This window comes from Anser anser, assembly GCF_964211835.1.
Source record: "Anser anser genome assembly, chromosome: 22".
Lineage (NCBI taxonomy): Eukaryota > Metazoa > Chordata > Aves > Anseriformes > Anatidae > Anser > Anser anser.
The window spans coordinates 6,288,749-6,304,535 of record NC_139743.1 but is presented as its reverse complement, the minus strand read 5'-3'; the positions used below and the strand labels follow the sequence as shown (position 1 = coordinate 6,304,535).

Sequence of the window (15,787 nt, the reverse complement as noted above, 5' to 3'; positions counted from 1 at the left end):
CATTATACCAACTCTGGCTTTTCTGTAAGGACAAAATAAAAGAGAAGCATTAGTTAGCACAGAGATCTTAGGATCAAAAAGAAAGACGGACAGAGAAACTAGGTCCAATCTGGTTTGCATAATTAGCGAAGTGAAAGTGAGGTTAAACAGAAGATTTCAATGGATTTCACAGTGCAGTCTAACAGTTATTCCCAGTTACAGAAACAAAGAACAAATCCAGGAGCATGAGTCTATAATAGGAAACAGTTCAGGCTAATGTGTGCATGTCCGCATGCACGCACACGCACACACAAACTCACGCTGCAATCATTTTGCAGAACAGCAGCGCCCACTAGCAGCAGAGGAGCTAACCATAAGCAGTGCCAGCCGTTTCTTTTAGAGGCTTTATTCTTCCACAGCTGCTGGCTAGGTTGTAAAAATCACCGATTTGAACAGATCCTCTGCAAATAAGCCCTTGAAGAACTGTCAGAAGGCAGGCACACAATTTTGCTCACAACAGCCACCAGGCAAAACTTTATTTTAAATTTTAAATGGGAGACGCATACAAAGACAGGAAAATTGCTGAAGGAAATCGCTAGAAAAGCTGAATGGAAAAAGACTTTTGCATAATTTCAGCGCATAGTGCTTTGCATCCTCTGCACATGTAATTTTTTGTTCTTATTATGGCATTTCAGACGGTTTGAGGGCAGGCCACATGTCACACTGGAGCGTATGAAAAAGCTAGCTCAGCTTGGAAAGTCACACTTGGCAATTTTCAGCTGGAGGTGAGATTCATCAGCACAGAGGGAGGAAGAAATAGGCTTCACACTCCCACTCCAGTGAGGCTGGCTTTCCAGTGTCAGGACACAGAGCAGAGCTGACAGCAATTACAGGCATCCCCCATTTTAGGGTGGATTAACCTCAGAGCAACGAGGCTGGGAGGCACCATAGCCTTTCACCATTAACAGCGGTCAGCGGCAGAGCTCATGGTCAGGCACTTCGTGTGTCAGCAGCCACGCAGCTGTGCCTGTCCCCCTCTTCTGACCACCGGCAGCATGTCTGCGTTACACCCGCGGGAGTTCAGTTCCATGGACAAAGACAGAAGCAACGTTTTGCTGCATTTCTTTCTTTGAAGTCATCTTGCTTCTGACCTCGGACTGGGAGTATTCCTCACAGCTTTATACCCCATCCAGTCTAGAATATGAAGGAAAACGAACTTATTTCTCTGGCTTATGACAGTCTGTGAAAGTTTCACTCAGAGAGGTAAGTTCGTATTCACGGAAGCACAGAAATCAGCTGCACTGGGACAGCCCACATGAGGACCAACAACGTTCAGGATGTCTTACCATAGGAAAGTAGGCGCAAAGTGTTAATGAGATCAGATTGGACCAGAGATACCTATGAAGACATGGTTCGCCTACACTGTTCTCTTCCTAAACCTCCCTGCTTTCAGTTTTCTGTGCTCCCTATGTCCCATTCCATACAGACTTCCCTGCCATCTGGATCCCCCTCGCAGAGCCAACGTTTCCAAAGGGCCCCTTGCCACCTTGGGCATTTCTGCCACTTGGGACAGCATCCTGTTCGCTGCTCTGGTCTCTAACGAAAAACCCCACAGCAACATGGTATGTACCACAGTACCAAATACAAAAGGTTGATGCTAAAAAGATCTCACATCTGACTCGTTGACCAACCAGCCAAATTTTCTCTTACTTGCTACACATTTCCATACTTCACCATAGGCTCCATTCATAAATGGTTCAGCTGAATTCATCCTTCTCTCCAAGGAGGACATGGAAAAAGGCCTTATGCAATTCAGGCTATACTAAAAAAATCAGGGGAATTACGCTTTATCCTCGTACAAACCACCTTGTCCTCAGGAGCACAGGATCTAAGATGGAGTGATTTTCCTGCAGATTTGTTTTGCCATCTGTCTGCCTTAATGAGCAAAATGCATAACTCAGACATTCCTGGGGAAAAAATCCATAATCAAACTAAAATTGGCATATACAAAACGCTGCTGTTACTGAGCCTTTTAAATCAGGGTGCACGTGTGGTGTCGGCACGCTGCAACAGGAGTTCATTCCCCTCCCTTACATTAATTGCAGTAACTCCTTTTGCCCTGCACAATTGAATTTCCCCAATTGTGATTTCTCTGTGGCTTTCTTCCCCTTCCACACAGTCATACTGATACCCAAGCCTCATCTTTAGTTTCTGCCAAGTGTTCTAAACACGAGGAGGTTCCCTCCTCCTGACCCCTATGTTTTGCAGGTAGAACAGACTACAGAGTCCAAAGAGGAGCAAAACTAAGCCTCAGTGTAAATCTGACTCCTTAAATCTACCTTAAATTTTCTTTCTTTCTTTTTTTTTTTTTTTTAAATCACTGAGCATCAGAATATAGAGGGATGCAAACTGTGAAAATCAAGAGAGCAAAAAATAACAGAGGGGAAAAAGAAAGAAAAAGGAAAAACATATTCTTACTTTGAGCAGGTTAAGTCTGTCATACTGGAAAAAGAAACCACAAACATTAGAACTGAAAAGTTAAAATAAATGAGCAACAGAGGAAGGGAGTTGCACACAGAGGTAGAAAAGATGTCACTGGCTGTCAGAGATGATGCCATAGGAGCAGATACCAGAGTTCATAGCTACATGGTGGCTGTAACCAGGAAGAACTTAGGAGAAGTTGAGGAAGGAAAAAAATGGGGGCTTTGCTCTGAGCCTCTAATTAATGTAGTGTTGCCTCTGAATCTTCACAGGGTAATGACCCTACATTTGCATGTATTTCTTTGGAAGATTACAGCTTTACAGTGCAGATGGGAAGCAGCGGATCACGTATATGAAGTTCAGCCTGCTAGCTTGATGCCAACAGAAGTTTCCACCTTTTAGCATTACTGGGAGCAGGATCACAACTCACTCCTACGTACTGCTGCTTCCGGAGGAACGGAACCATTTTGCCAAGTGAATGACTTGCCATGGACTCCAGAGACATCACCTAGTCCTTTTTGGAACAGAGGAAACAGAGGCACAGACCAGGGTGAGGGCACAGAGCTCTGAACAAATTCCAGAGCCCTTTCTCCTGATCTACGTACATCCAGGCTCTAGGCTATTCAGCTAGCTTCTGAACCCTCACAGCCCAGTAACTCAAAGAAATCGATGAAATTTATTTCCAAATTGCTCACTTCAGTCCGAAACGACCAGAATTTCATGACCTACTACCTAAAAGTGGATTACACCACCCAGCAGGAGTTGTAAATGAGAAGACAGCCAAATTCTTCTCATAACTGCACGCTGAAAGGACAAGGTGCAACAGCCATAAGCTGCAGTAAGGGAAATTCTGTTTGGATAGAAGGAAAAAGCCTGTTCACAACAAGAGTGGTTAAGCACTGGAGCAGGGGCCCAGCAAGGCTGTGCAATCTCCACCTGGGGAGGTTTTCAAAGTGCAACTAGAGCAGATTCTGAGCAGACTGATGTTACCAAATCAGCCCCACTTTGAACACGAGGTTGGACTAGAGAGCTTCAGAGATTCCTCCTGACCTAAACTGCTCAATCTTCAGGGCCTACATCAAAATTCATGTTTTCCTCTAACCTGCTGTTTTCTCCTCAGCATTCATTATTAGGTATAGGCAGTGGGAGGAGTCTTGAAAGACATGCAACTGAGAGCAAATAACTTTGATCCTTGGGCAAGAGCGAAAGAGGTTAAAAAACATGTATTTTCACTGTTAGCTGCAAACAAAACTCTTTTATTCCCTGAGTTCAGAAAGCTGTTCCAGGAGCAGCAGTGCTTGCCAGTAAAAGCTTAAGGCTGACACAGGCCTTTAGGTGGCTTGGGCCATGCCACGCTGGTGGATTGCACGGAAAAGCTCCAAAGATTCCCTACAGATGTAATCCAGTGCTTAAAAACTCCTGGGGAAGCACTCCCTCTGATGGCAACACTGCAGCATGACAATTAACGCAACAGACAAAAAGAGGGCAAGGGACTTCAAGCAGAACTGTCAGCAATTGTATAAACACAGCATCAAACTCATGGGCTCAAGCTGTTTCATTTCATCAGCGAGACAGGTTGGAAAATCAGACTTTTTCTTCTTGCAGAAGAGGGGTGGGGAGAGGAGAAGAGGCTGAGAAAGGAGATTTTAAGTTTTTACCCTTCAGTTCTTTGTTCCTAGCCTTTCCCCGTCTTGAACAGGTATCTTCATCTGCCTGGGGAGAATCAGAGGATTCAGGGGATGCCAGACTCTCTTGTTCCAGGAAGGGCGGCTTTGTGGAGCACAGGATGAGATTCACCCTACAGCTGGGGCAGGGGGTTGGGGCAGGAGGCTCTGACGCCGGCTGGCAGAGGTCAAGCCCAGGATCCCCTTCTCTGCATCGTGCATCCATCCTTGCACTTGCACCTCAGGTCCACCTCCCTTTTGTTTCTCTAACTGTAGTGAAGTATTTTTCCTCTCAGAAAAGCAAGGGGCTGGCTGCAAGCACATCCCAGTACCAGTACAAACGCACTTTGCATGCACATCGCTCCCTGCCAATGCTCTTCCCACCTCTCCTGACAAATCTCTCCACAGCTGGGCAAAGCACCTCCAGCCTGCCACAGCCCAGCCACAACCTGCCCTACCCGCGCACCTCTCCCTACTCACCAGCAAGCCTTTCGGGACACTCTGCTACTCCAGCCCTGCGTTTTCCATAGAACTTCTTTCACACCTCACCTGAGACTTTAGTCCCACAGTCCTCATTTGTAGCATCCAAGCTACAGTTACCATGCAAAAGACAAGCTGTCTGAAGAAAGACACGGAGAAGTTTCCAGCAGACACCAGCAATCATGCAAGATAGGGCTGGCTACACGGGGCATTCTGACAAAGGGAACTGTAAGCCAGTGCTGTCGACTTCACTGCTTACTAGGAACTTGCCTAGAATTAAATCCAAGGCATCAACTGGGAAAAAGCCAAGACATTGATTCAGTAGACTGAGAAGCCATCCAAGCCATTCTGGTTTTAACTTTACTTGCATATACACATGGAAATGCCAGCAGCCTGGCACTCTGTCCAATAAGCATCCCATCAGCGTTTCTGGTTTTTACACTCTTCTGAGGGTAGCACAGAGATTTGAGATCACATCTCAAATGAGCTTATCCACGCACCCACAGAGGGATTTTCTACTTATTACCTTTCAGAGCGAGCCCATGAATTCTCACAATTCATTTGGGACAGGTCTGTTCTAACAGGTTTAAGCTGGGTTCATTTGAAATCACTGATCTTTAATATTTACATCACACAGAAAAACATGTAAGGTCAGTAAACTGAGATCAATGGCCTCTCTAGTCTTCATCATAAAAAAGCAGGCAAGAAGTTATGGAGATCGACTCCCATTTCTACAAGGCATAAAGAAGAGATGAAAGAGAAGGGATTACATTCAGCCCACCAGAGCCAGCAGATCTCTCCCTGTAAAGACAGCAGCTATTTTTAAGGGAGAAAGAAAGCAAATCTTAAAACGAAGCCTAAAATTCTTTGGAAGTAATTGAAGGAGTGCGAGGAACAGGCCACTTTTCGCACCATGTGAGCAAATATTAAGGAGATCCCAGTGATATAAGTGAAACCAGCTTCTCAGCTACAGGCATCGGGGTGAGCTCTTGCTGACATTCTCGCAGCCGCACCAGGAGAATGCCTTACTGGAGTCACTGCTCAGTACCACGGGGAGGGTTTCTGCATGATGAGACAATTCTACAGTGGGGCACAGGAGAGAAAAAAGAAGGCTTACTTTGGAGAGGCGCTTGTGTGACTTAATCGGAGAGAAAGCATGCAGGAATGAAAAGAGAGAAATTAAGGAAAGAAGAAAAATTACCTCACAAATCAAGAGAAGGAAAACCCACAAACCCAACAGAAAGCATTGTACCCCCCCGCCTTCCTTGTTAAAAGCACCGTGAATTATTATCAAGCTTTAGTAGTTACTCTGTTGGCAGGAATCACACTCCCATGGCCTTGAATCACAGCACATCATGGGCCAGGGCAATGCAACTCATCTCTGCAACACCCCTTACCAAGGACGTGATTCTCCTGACGGCCCCCATCTACAAACACAGCGTGCCCTGCATCCTGCCTGCCTCCCAAGCGCACGGCTTTCTTTTCGGGACAGACTGCCCAAGTGCACCAGCCTGACGGCACCATCATGAGGCTGCCATCCACCATCCTGGGCGGTGGTTGTAGCTTACTGTGTGCACAGGAAGAAGTCTGACCTCAAGGCAACCTCGGAACTGACTGGTCTCAAATGAATCATCTTGAAAAAACCCTTCGCCCCCTTTTGAACACACACACTCCTCCCTTAGTGGCTAGGGAGTCCTGTTTTCTCTGCTGACAGTGAACACAAAGAGGAGTGAATGAAGACTTTTTGTGCAATCCAGCAATAAATTGGGTAAAAGATCCAACAACTCATTTCACACAAGCCATCAGAGTTATGCCATTCTGCCACCTGTGACACCGGGAAGTCATTCAGGCTGAAACATTTCACTTCATAAAGCTGGAAAAATGCAAGTGCTCCTGAGAGCAATGTTACAATACACCACTGACATCAGGGTTATAGTCAAAGGTTATGCTTGGTTCCCAAGGCACTAGCGTGCTTTACCAGGTCCCACTGCTCACAGAAAATCAAGGGTCCCCAAACTTGAAACCCTATTCCCCCGAGTATGGCAAACAAAGGCTGATACTGGTTCTAATATTGTCTGTCAAAAGACACAATACTTCCCTAGGGAAAGTAGCATCTACCCGGCCAAGATTTCCATGGAGTTTGTCAGACAGTTGTAATACTGCACCCGTAAAAGTCAATGTGCAGAGGACTGGCAAACTGATTCTGTGCAATTTGAACCTCATCTCAGCACGGGGCTTAGACAGGACTGGAGAAACGCATGGGCCCTTCGCAGGCTGTCTGCACAGAGGACCCTTTACTTCTTCCATGACCCTTCACAACCCAGTTGATAAAAAGTAATTGCAACAGTTGATTTTCAAGGTCTTGCTTAAAATCACAGAGTCTTCCAATGAAACAGGGCCTTGATTGCAAAAGATTAGCCTACCAAAGCCATTATGGAGCTGCAGTACAAGCCATCAGCAATTCCTGGACTGAGTTCACTGAAAGGATGATGGAGGTGCACTGAAGTCTGACCTACCCAAACAGCTCCCAGTTAGGAGAATTTTCAGAATTATGATGGGAGAAGAAGGAGAAGAGTTAGCCAGAAGTAAAAAAGGCACTGAACAAAGCCAGTGTACCACATTAGAGTTTAGAGCAGCGGACAAATGTACATCTTGACCAAAGTTATCTGCTCGCTCCTCACCTTGGAGTTCTTGGCCCCACTGCGGCCTGACTGGGAGGAACAGCTCCGCTGTACACCCTGCTCCGGCGTGGAAGGGGATTTGTCTGATGAGTGGTCTGAGCCTTTTTCCACCATGGTGTCTCCTTGGGAGTCCTGCGGTGTTGGGGACCGAGAGCGTTTGCGCAGGATGGGGGAGCAGGCAGGCGTGCTGCGGTTTGAGTTACTGGCAGTACTGCAAAATGAAAGAAAGAGCACAAGTGTTAACCTTCAGCTCAAAGAGAAAGCAACTGCACCCTCCCGTGAGGTGAAGCATTACCCACAGATTTCTCCAGTAGCACAAAAGATAAATCTGGCTTCCTGAAGCAATGCACCCCATGCCACACTTCTTACTGATCTCCCCAGTAAAATCAGGCAGTAGACAGGCATCATTTACTGGTGGCAGAGAGAACTTCAGCTGCCTGTCAGTGTCTTTTTCCACCCACTTTTCAATTGATCTGCCCACAGAGAAATTAATGAGAAAATGAACTCATTCTCTCCTGTATGGATCTGAGATGTTAAAGTGATGATCTGTGCTTAGAAAACCTACACTTGTGCTAAGAACAAGGGAGATGTCAGTGTGTTTGCGACATAGTCCCACCCCATCCCTCCTGTACTTTTTATATCAGCGACTGTGCCCCTTCTTAACAGCATGCACAGAAACGGGATCTTATCTTTTAGGAAACACTCCATTAAAGGTCATCAAAACCCTTGGGGCACTGGGAGGGGAGGCGTATGGGACACCAGTCACAGACAATGCAGTCATGATTTCCTGTACCAAATCATCCTTTCCCACACCAGTTAGAGTTGGGGATGAAAATGTTTTGCCGTAACATAAAAGCTTTCATGGTTTGAAAAAAAAATGTTAAAAGAAGAAAGAAAAAATTTTCCCTTTCATATCAGGGCAAAAGCAAGACCCTTCAGAGATTTACAGAAATCACAAAACATTTAGGGGAATGGAGTTTCTCTTCCCTTACCTTCAGCCAATGCCCTAACACCTAAACCAGAAAGCCAGTTACATATGTATTTATATAGAACAGAGCAGCAATCTCAGAATAAGACAGGAAAAATCAGATTTCCCAACTGTTCCTTCTCCCTGATACCTTTTTTCCTGCCAGACTCCTCAAAATACCACATGCTACATCTATTTTATACTGCAAATGTTACAGCGCCTGCAACAGTTTAGGTATATCATGAAGCGAAATTACCAGGGTCTTTTTGGCTTATTAAAACGTACAAAAGGATCAGGTTTCTTCCCAGACTTTCAGCTGTTCCAGTTAAAATGTGTATTTCACTCTTTCTGCCCTCCTGCTGCTACGTTTCCTGGCTAGATTCAAGATGCACCGTTTTTAACAACCCAGCATAGTGGCGTCTACATACACCAAGCACTGTCATCAGCTATGTGCACGTGCACGAGGTGCTGTGCAAATGGCACTAAATCCTGCAGCTCATTACAAACACTTCCAGAGATGGAAATGATTTTGAATTGCCATTCCTATGGTTATTAAGAATTCCAGATTCTTAGGCTGTATTGCTACTGTTCATGGCGTGTAATTGCTTATCTGGTGTTACAGCAAATTTCCTAACTCTTGCCCCAGCATGCTTGACTCAACATAAACTGATTTGAGAGGTCCCCAGAATTACGAGACAGAATCAGAACTGATCGTTCCTGAGTCACATGTCCCTGCACTAGATCTGTCTGAGCAGACATACCCGTTTCTTACTACAGCTCTACAAAACTTGAGTTTTTCAAGCACAACCTCCTTCTTGTTTTCAGTTCGTGGGAGTTCACACACACAAGTTTCACCCTGAGTTTCAGCTTCAACCAACTCTTCAAAGACCAAGTCAAATTCAGTCACAGCCCTGCTTGCCTGTAGGTTACAATTACGAAAGTGCACTGAGTTTTGCCTGTTACTAAAGCACAAAATAACCAGTCCAAAACCTGGTACAGAAGCACCACGTGCACGTGAAACTCAAGATGCAACCCACTAAAAAGTTTGGTAGTCTCACCCAAGTTGTGATCACATGAGAAATGAGACAGATTTTGCCTTTTGCGGGCTGCAATAAATACGTTAATACTCGCTTCAGTATGCACTCACGCACAGATGTGGAAAATACATTCTTGGTTCTCTCACTCTGAGCACGACGCATGCTTCAGAGCCGCCTTCAGCTCAGGTCCTGCTAGGTGCTACGCAGCCATGGAGGCCAACTCAAGCCGATCACCCAAGGACTCGCAAAGCTCCTCCGGTGGGTTTTTCAGGCCCGGCTGAGTAACCCATGGCGCTGCAGCTACACAGGAGCAGCATCAGCACTGAGCAGCTTAAAGCTGGCACGTACATGCTTGCCCAGGCTCAGCTCGCACTGCCGCAAGCCGTACGTTTTGGTGCCAGCTCTGCCAAGCGGAATCTCTCAGAGCAGACTCCGGCTTTGAGTTTGTTTTCCACTCACTTAGCATCTCCTGCCCGCTTTAAAAAAACTAACTCCATCCATGTATATCGTGTTAGGTACACGGGGATCATCACCTTTGCAGAGACAGGAATAGAAGAGAGCTTTAAGGGGGCCTTCTTCGGCTGTCTCCTAAGTCAGTGGCCAAGAGCTGATCAAATTTGTGAGGTCCGAATCTTCCTCCTCCTATCTGATGGCTGGACAACGTGGAGTGTTTTTCACAGCAAGGGCTCTGCCGGTGCGTGCACGATGAAGGACAGGAGGAGGCCATGAGAGATGAAGGACGGGAGGAGGCCGCTCACGCAGCCGCTGCCTCCCCCGCAGCGAGGGTGGGCCCAGCAGCAGCCCCCCGTGGCTCCATCCCGCTCGCCCCCGGCCCTGAGCCCCTCAAAACTCGCCCTGCTCCCGCTCCGTCCCGAAGTTTGAACCCGACCCAAGGAACAGCCATGACGAACGCTTGCTGCAGTTGCCATAGTGACCGGGGCCTGCAATTGAACCAGGAATCAACGCCTGAAATGCCAAAACGGCTTGACCCACTTTGAAAAAAAAAAAAAAAATAATAGTAATAAATAATGCTTTACAGAACTAATTGACCAGAGAGCATTCAGGGCCCCCCACACCCCTGCAGCGCAGCCTTTAGTAATGCAACGCATCAAGGCAGGCACAGAGCACAAACAGGCCCGGCCAAGAGGCGGCCCCGTGCTCCTAGGGGGAACCCCCGCGTGCAGCACGCGAGGCAGAGCACCTCATCATGCCTTGGGGCTGCACGGCGCCTCGGAGAAACGCCTCATCTGATGGCTAAAAATAACGTGAGCAACAGCGGCGTGGCTAGGAAGGGGCCAAACCCTTCAGCCACACGGAGGATGAGCAGCCCTGAACTGAGACCAAAGTCTGCCCACCCTGCGAGGCCCTCTGAACTGACCACACCACTGTCCCTGGGCTCAGGACACGTACCTTGCAGCGGGTCTTTCCCAAGCCACTCGTGCAGCGACGCTCAGCCCCAGCCTCCGCACACCAGGGCTCGCAGCCGGGGCCGCGCTGTGCCGCGGCAGCTCGGGGCTCTCCTCGCAGGTAGCGATCAGCTCAGCTTAAGAAGACACTGAGCACATCCATTTCAATCTCACAGCTGCAGAACGTGAATTAGAATGTAGCCAGTCGTAATCGCTGTGTTACCAAGTGCACCAAAGGATTTGCAAGGAGGGCAGCTCATCTGAACAAGCGCAGTTTCGGCCACGCAGTGCTCCCTGTTTCTTTGTGATCACCAGCTTCCCAGAAGGCAGAAACAGATCCGCGACACCATTTCCTGCAGCATATTTGTAACCCCTCAGACTTCCTGAAGAAAGTCCTGATCTGGAAAGCTAATCGCAGCCTCCAAGATTGCCACAGCTCTCCAAAGAACTCGCTTCGGCAGAGCACAGCTGCCGAAGGTGCCCGTACCTCCCTGCACCACCTGGCAGTAAGCTCTTCGAGGCCCAGAACTGGGGCTACCAACAGCACTGCAAATGCCAGGCTTAATTCTGCAAAGTGCTGAGCACTGCGTCCACACACCAGCAGAGAACTTAAGCGTATATTTAGCTCTGCATATAGACCCACTGAAACCAAGGGTGCGAACAAAGCCAAGCCTGTGCTTTCCCGCTTTCCTAAGCAAGACCGAAGGATATCCTCCCGCATAAAGCAGAAGTGTACTGGTAGAGCCTGGAAAAGGGCAGGAAAAGCACAAGGTCAAAAAGGCACCTCAAGCCTGCCTGGAGTACAAAAAGAGTTAATTCTCCTCAGAAAGAGCTAGTAAGGGGGTTAATTAGACGCCTACAAAGATACTTCTCTGTGATACAGTCTGACATCACTGGAAAAAGATGAGGTTCAGAAACTCATTATGCAGTCTACCGAACAGCAAGCAGATGGTAACAACTTTTGGTCATCACCAACCTACACGCGCTTCAAATTGATAATCTACAAATGAAAACCCCCATATATCCCTGGGCTTGCCATGGCTCTACTGCCAAGCCATAACAAAAGGCTATACTTACATTACATCTCCCAGTAAAAAAAAGATAAGGCATTGAAGCATTAAAGGAAAAACCAATGACAACTGTAGGGCTGTACAGACAGTGAGCAGTGTTTCCTGCCAATTGCTTTGAAAACAATAGCAGGAGTATACTTTCTGCATGCTTTTTAAGCAACTAGTTTTTAACCCAGAAGTCCATCCTTGTCAAAGAATTACTCTGATTATTTTGAAGTTTCACAGAATGGTTTCTTCCTCCTATGACATTCAATAGCGTGCTTAAATATTCATGAGATAAAATTAACGCAATTATTATGCTTCGGGGAATTAGCAAATCACTGCAAGCGTTAGGAAGGAATTTGACTTCTGCACACATGCAGCACTGCAAGGTTGGTCAAATGTATTATTAACAATGTCATTGTCTTTCTCCGAATCATCTGATACTGGTTACCACTGGAGACAGACTAGCGATTCTGATGGACAAACGGTCTCGTACCGTACGGAAACTCCCACTGTGCTGTTTGAAACAATCCCTCCACCGCTCCCTTCCTACTTTGAATTGTTACAAAAATTCCAAGGAAAAAAAAAATTGAAACACGTTTTCTAAATAGAACAAGACAGACCTTAATCATACTGTCCAATAATACAAGCGGCATATGTTAGAGAGGATCATTAATCTGCAGAGAACCAAAAATGTGTTATAAATTATATTCTAAACCTCTTCATCACCCACAAATTAATACGGTCACATTTACTCTGCAGGGAAACAAACCACACGGAACAAAGTATGATGAATAATAAGATGAAATCTGGGAAGCAATAAAATGGAAATAATGCAAAAAAAGCTTTCCACATCCCCATGAAGCTGGCAGCATGTGTGCTCCAGACCCAGCCCTGGCGTGGTCACCTGCAGGTCACTCAGCCTGCAGCTGTACCTCCAAAAGAGGAACACGCTGGGGCTTTGTTTCCTCTCTACCCCATTGTCACGACAATGGCTCCTGTAATTAACAGCAGGAATTGCAATATCTGATGTTGTCTTCAATGCCTTGCATGTCTTTTGAAGGGAGAGCTCGAAAAATGCAATAATCAGGCATTTTTATCGATCATTAGCATTCGCTACTGATGACCATCCATATGTGGTTTTGGATGAGGGCACGTGTGTGATACCACTCCTGCGTTACCTCGAGAAGAGCGCAAACATTCTTCCTTTCTGCCCATCTCCTGCTATCACTTCAACCAGCTCAGAGAGGCCTTGATCCCCAGCACAGGCAGCATCCTCTTTAACACAATCCAGTCCTGTGGCAGGGGTTTCACAAACCACAAATTAAATGTCTGACATAGGCTCACACCGCATCTCATCAGTGACAGGTGGGGGTGTATAAAGGGATATTGGATCTCTCAGGACTGGAAGACAAAGCTAGAGCTCTGCAGCTGCCCACTCACTCCTGCTGATCATCAGCTTTCAGGGATTAATGGAAGATGCTGCGATCTCCAGTGCTGGGACCAAACTGATTTCTTTTGCTCAGCCCTTGACACTCCATCTTTTTACCATTCTGAACACGACAATGCAACAATTTCACATCCCCTCACCCTGATATCCTCCATGCAGTCTTTCTCTCCTCTCCTCTAACCATGCAGCAGCACTGTCCAGCTGAAAGTTAAAAATAGAGAGGGCCAAGGGCAGCAGCTGATACTGAGAAGCGTCACAAACCATCGGTGCAAGAGACACACATACAGCCCTTTGTCCCCAGGCCCTGATTCAGGCTTGTCCCCACATTGCATATGCTCTTGCTTTATCCAGCTTCTGGCTTTCAGTGGCAGGGGCAGTTGGGGATTTCCCTTGGCATAATGTTGGGCATCTGGAATTATTGCACCGATGAGATTTAATTTAGAATTTCCTTCTATCCTACTGAGCCAAAACCACAAGCTCCATCGTAAATCTACCAGCTTCGAAAGGAGTTGTCCTGAGATGCACGTGACTTAAGGAGCAAAGGAACAGGAATATATTCTCTTTCCTGAATCAGTGATTTCCATGATGGACAGCACGATGCTAGTCACCAGTAATCTAAGGAGAAGCTATATTTTTAGAGAACGGGGATTCATCAAATTCTCACTGCCCATAACTATGCACAGTGCAACAAGCCCTCAATTCCTACTGCTGTCCCCTGCCAAAAAAAAAAAAAAAAAAAAACAGCCACCTGTACAGACTCTGGAGGACAGCCTGATAAAGTGGCACAAAACAAATTCCGTCTCTCCCCATCAGTGCAAATACATCAACACAGAGAGGAATGCAAAGCAGACCCAGGGCAGCAGCGTGCATGCTCCGAGACCTTTATAGAGCGAGGGAGCACATGGGCAAACAAATACACCATATTTCTGCGGCAGCTCCAGCTGCCCTCCGGTGACGGTGACGCAGCGCCAGTTCAGCCCCCTTCAGCCCCCTCTCCTGCCTCCCTCCATCTGCCCAGATGCTGGAGAGCAACATCTGCCCCTTGGGCCGGGGGGATGGGGCAGGCAGGAGGCGCAGGGGGGAAGGAGGAGGGGTGAGGGGAGCCGCCAGCAGCCATCAGATTTGATCATCGGCTGCTGCAAACAATCGAAAAGGCTGCTTTAAGCAATTCCGCTGCAGGAGCGGCAGGGCGCATGCATGGGGGAGAACAAGGGAGAAGGGAATCGGGCTGTGAAAGGGGAAAGAAACGGAGCATCTCTGCAACATGATGTCACGCCGTCTGCTTTCAAGTCCCCCGAACAGAAAGGAGCAGCAGCAGCAACCAACATGGACTCCAGATTTAATCTGCCTTGAAAGCGCACGTCTCGGGCGACAGATTTGCTCAGCAAACCTGCGCTGAGCCCGGCACACGCAGCCCTCGGGCTCCGTCTTTCACACGCAGACATGCACACGTACACGGGCGCACGGCCGGGGACCGCAGGCAGCACGGAGCGGAGAGGAAGAGAGGCAGCAGCAGAAGGAACAGGAGAGTAACACTAACCTGGTAGCCATTAGGGACCGTAGCGCGGCGCGGAGCAGCTAGGAATTCATTCATTCATGCACTTGTGCGTGGCGAGGGGAGAGCGAGGGTGGGCCAGCGGTGGGGTGGGAGGGAGCTCACCCCTTGCACCATGGCAGAGCCCTTCCCCGGGGAACAAGGGCAATGGGGTGCTCACGGGCACCCGCAGCCCTTTCTCCCGGCCGCCTCGCCCGCTGCTCGGGCGCCTGCCATGGCTCGGCCTCTCGTCTCCCCCCGCCCCGCTCTTTGTGCTTATGATTGTTTGTGCGGCTCTGGCGAGGGCTGGGCGCCTCTCCCCTCGCTGCTGGCTCTTGCACACACGCTCCTGCACGCGCACACACGCGTGCGCGCGCGTGCACGCAGCCAGTGGGCTGCCGCTTTACATAACGCGAGCCCCTTCACGCCTTCGTTAGCCATCCCTGCCCCGAGAGACAGAACGGGGAGGGAGAGAGCTCACAATTTCTCCCCGAGTCCCCCCCCAGTTATGCCTGTCGTTTTTTGGCGCTGTTCCTAAAGTTGGGCAGAACCTACAAGTTAAGATCCTACAGGTTACCAAAAAAATACGCTCGTCCTCCCTGCGCGCACACCGGACCGTTCATACGTGTGGGAGAAAGTTTCGAAACCTGTAAGCGTGTCGATACAAGACCGGTCAGGAAAATTAAACCCTAATTAACTGGCAAAGTGGATTATCTAAACTGAATTAAACGCTGTGAGGGCACATTCAAAATTAAGGTGACCTCAACTTAATTTGGCTTACTTTATCTAGGAAGCTAATTTGGTTTCATTTTTTGTGCCTCCCCCTGTATAAACAGGCCTGGGGTTTTTAAAGAAATACGCCGAGGGAAGTTTACAACTCTGCTGAAGCATCAGTAAAGGATGCTTTGGAGGAGGACACACACGCTGCTGTGAGCCTCCACTGCTGCTCAGGGGCATCTTTGTGCCAGAACACAAGGAGGGTCCCAGTCCCTCTCAAGGGCTCTTCTAGTTCAGCATAAATTCTGTACGGTGAAGGATGAAAAAGAAAGCAAAACA

General features: G+C 47.8%; 1 protein-coding gene across 25 annotated transcripts in view; it reads right to left on the bottom strand.

Annotated features, from left to right (window-relative positions):
* GRAMD1B (GRAM domain containing 1B) overlaps positions 1–15,787 on the bottom strand; it is a 143,648-nt gene that overhangs the window by 32,821 nt on the left and 95,040 nt on the right. For 16 of the 25 annotated variants that reach the window (XM_083808684.1, XM_083808656.1, XM_083808667.1 and 13 more), the window contains 2 exons: positions 7,286–7,496; positions 2–22 (listed from right to left, as the gene is read on the bottom strand). In XM_083808684.1, the coding sequence (XP_083664810.1) occupies positions 2–22; positions 7,286–7,496 (232 nt within the window). Of the gene's footprint in view, position 1; positions 23–7,285; positions 7,497–9,822; positions 10,666–10,699; positions 13,025–14,737; positions 15,064–15,787 lie in introns of those variants that run through there. The other 9 variants (XM_083808679.1, XM_083808683.1, XM_083808662.1 and 6 more) reach the window with 8 other exon arrangements.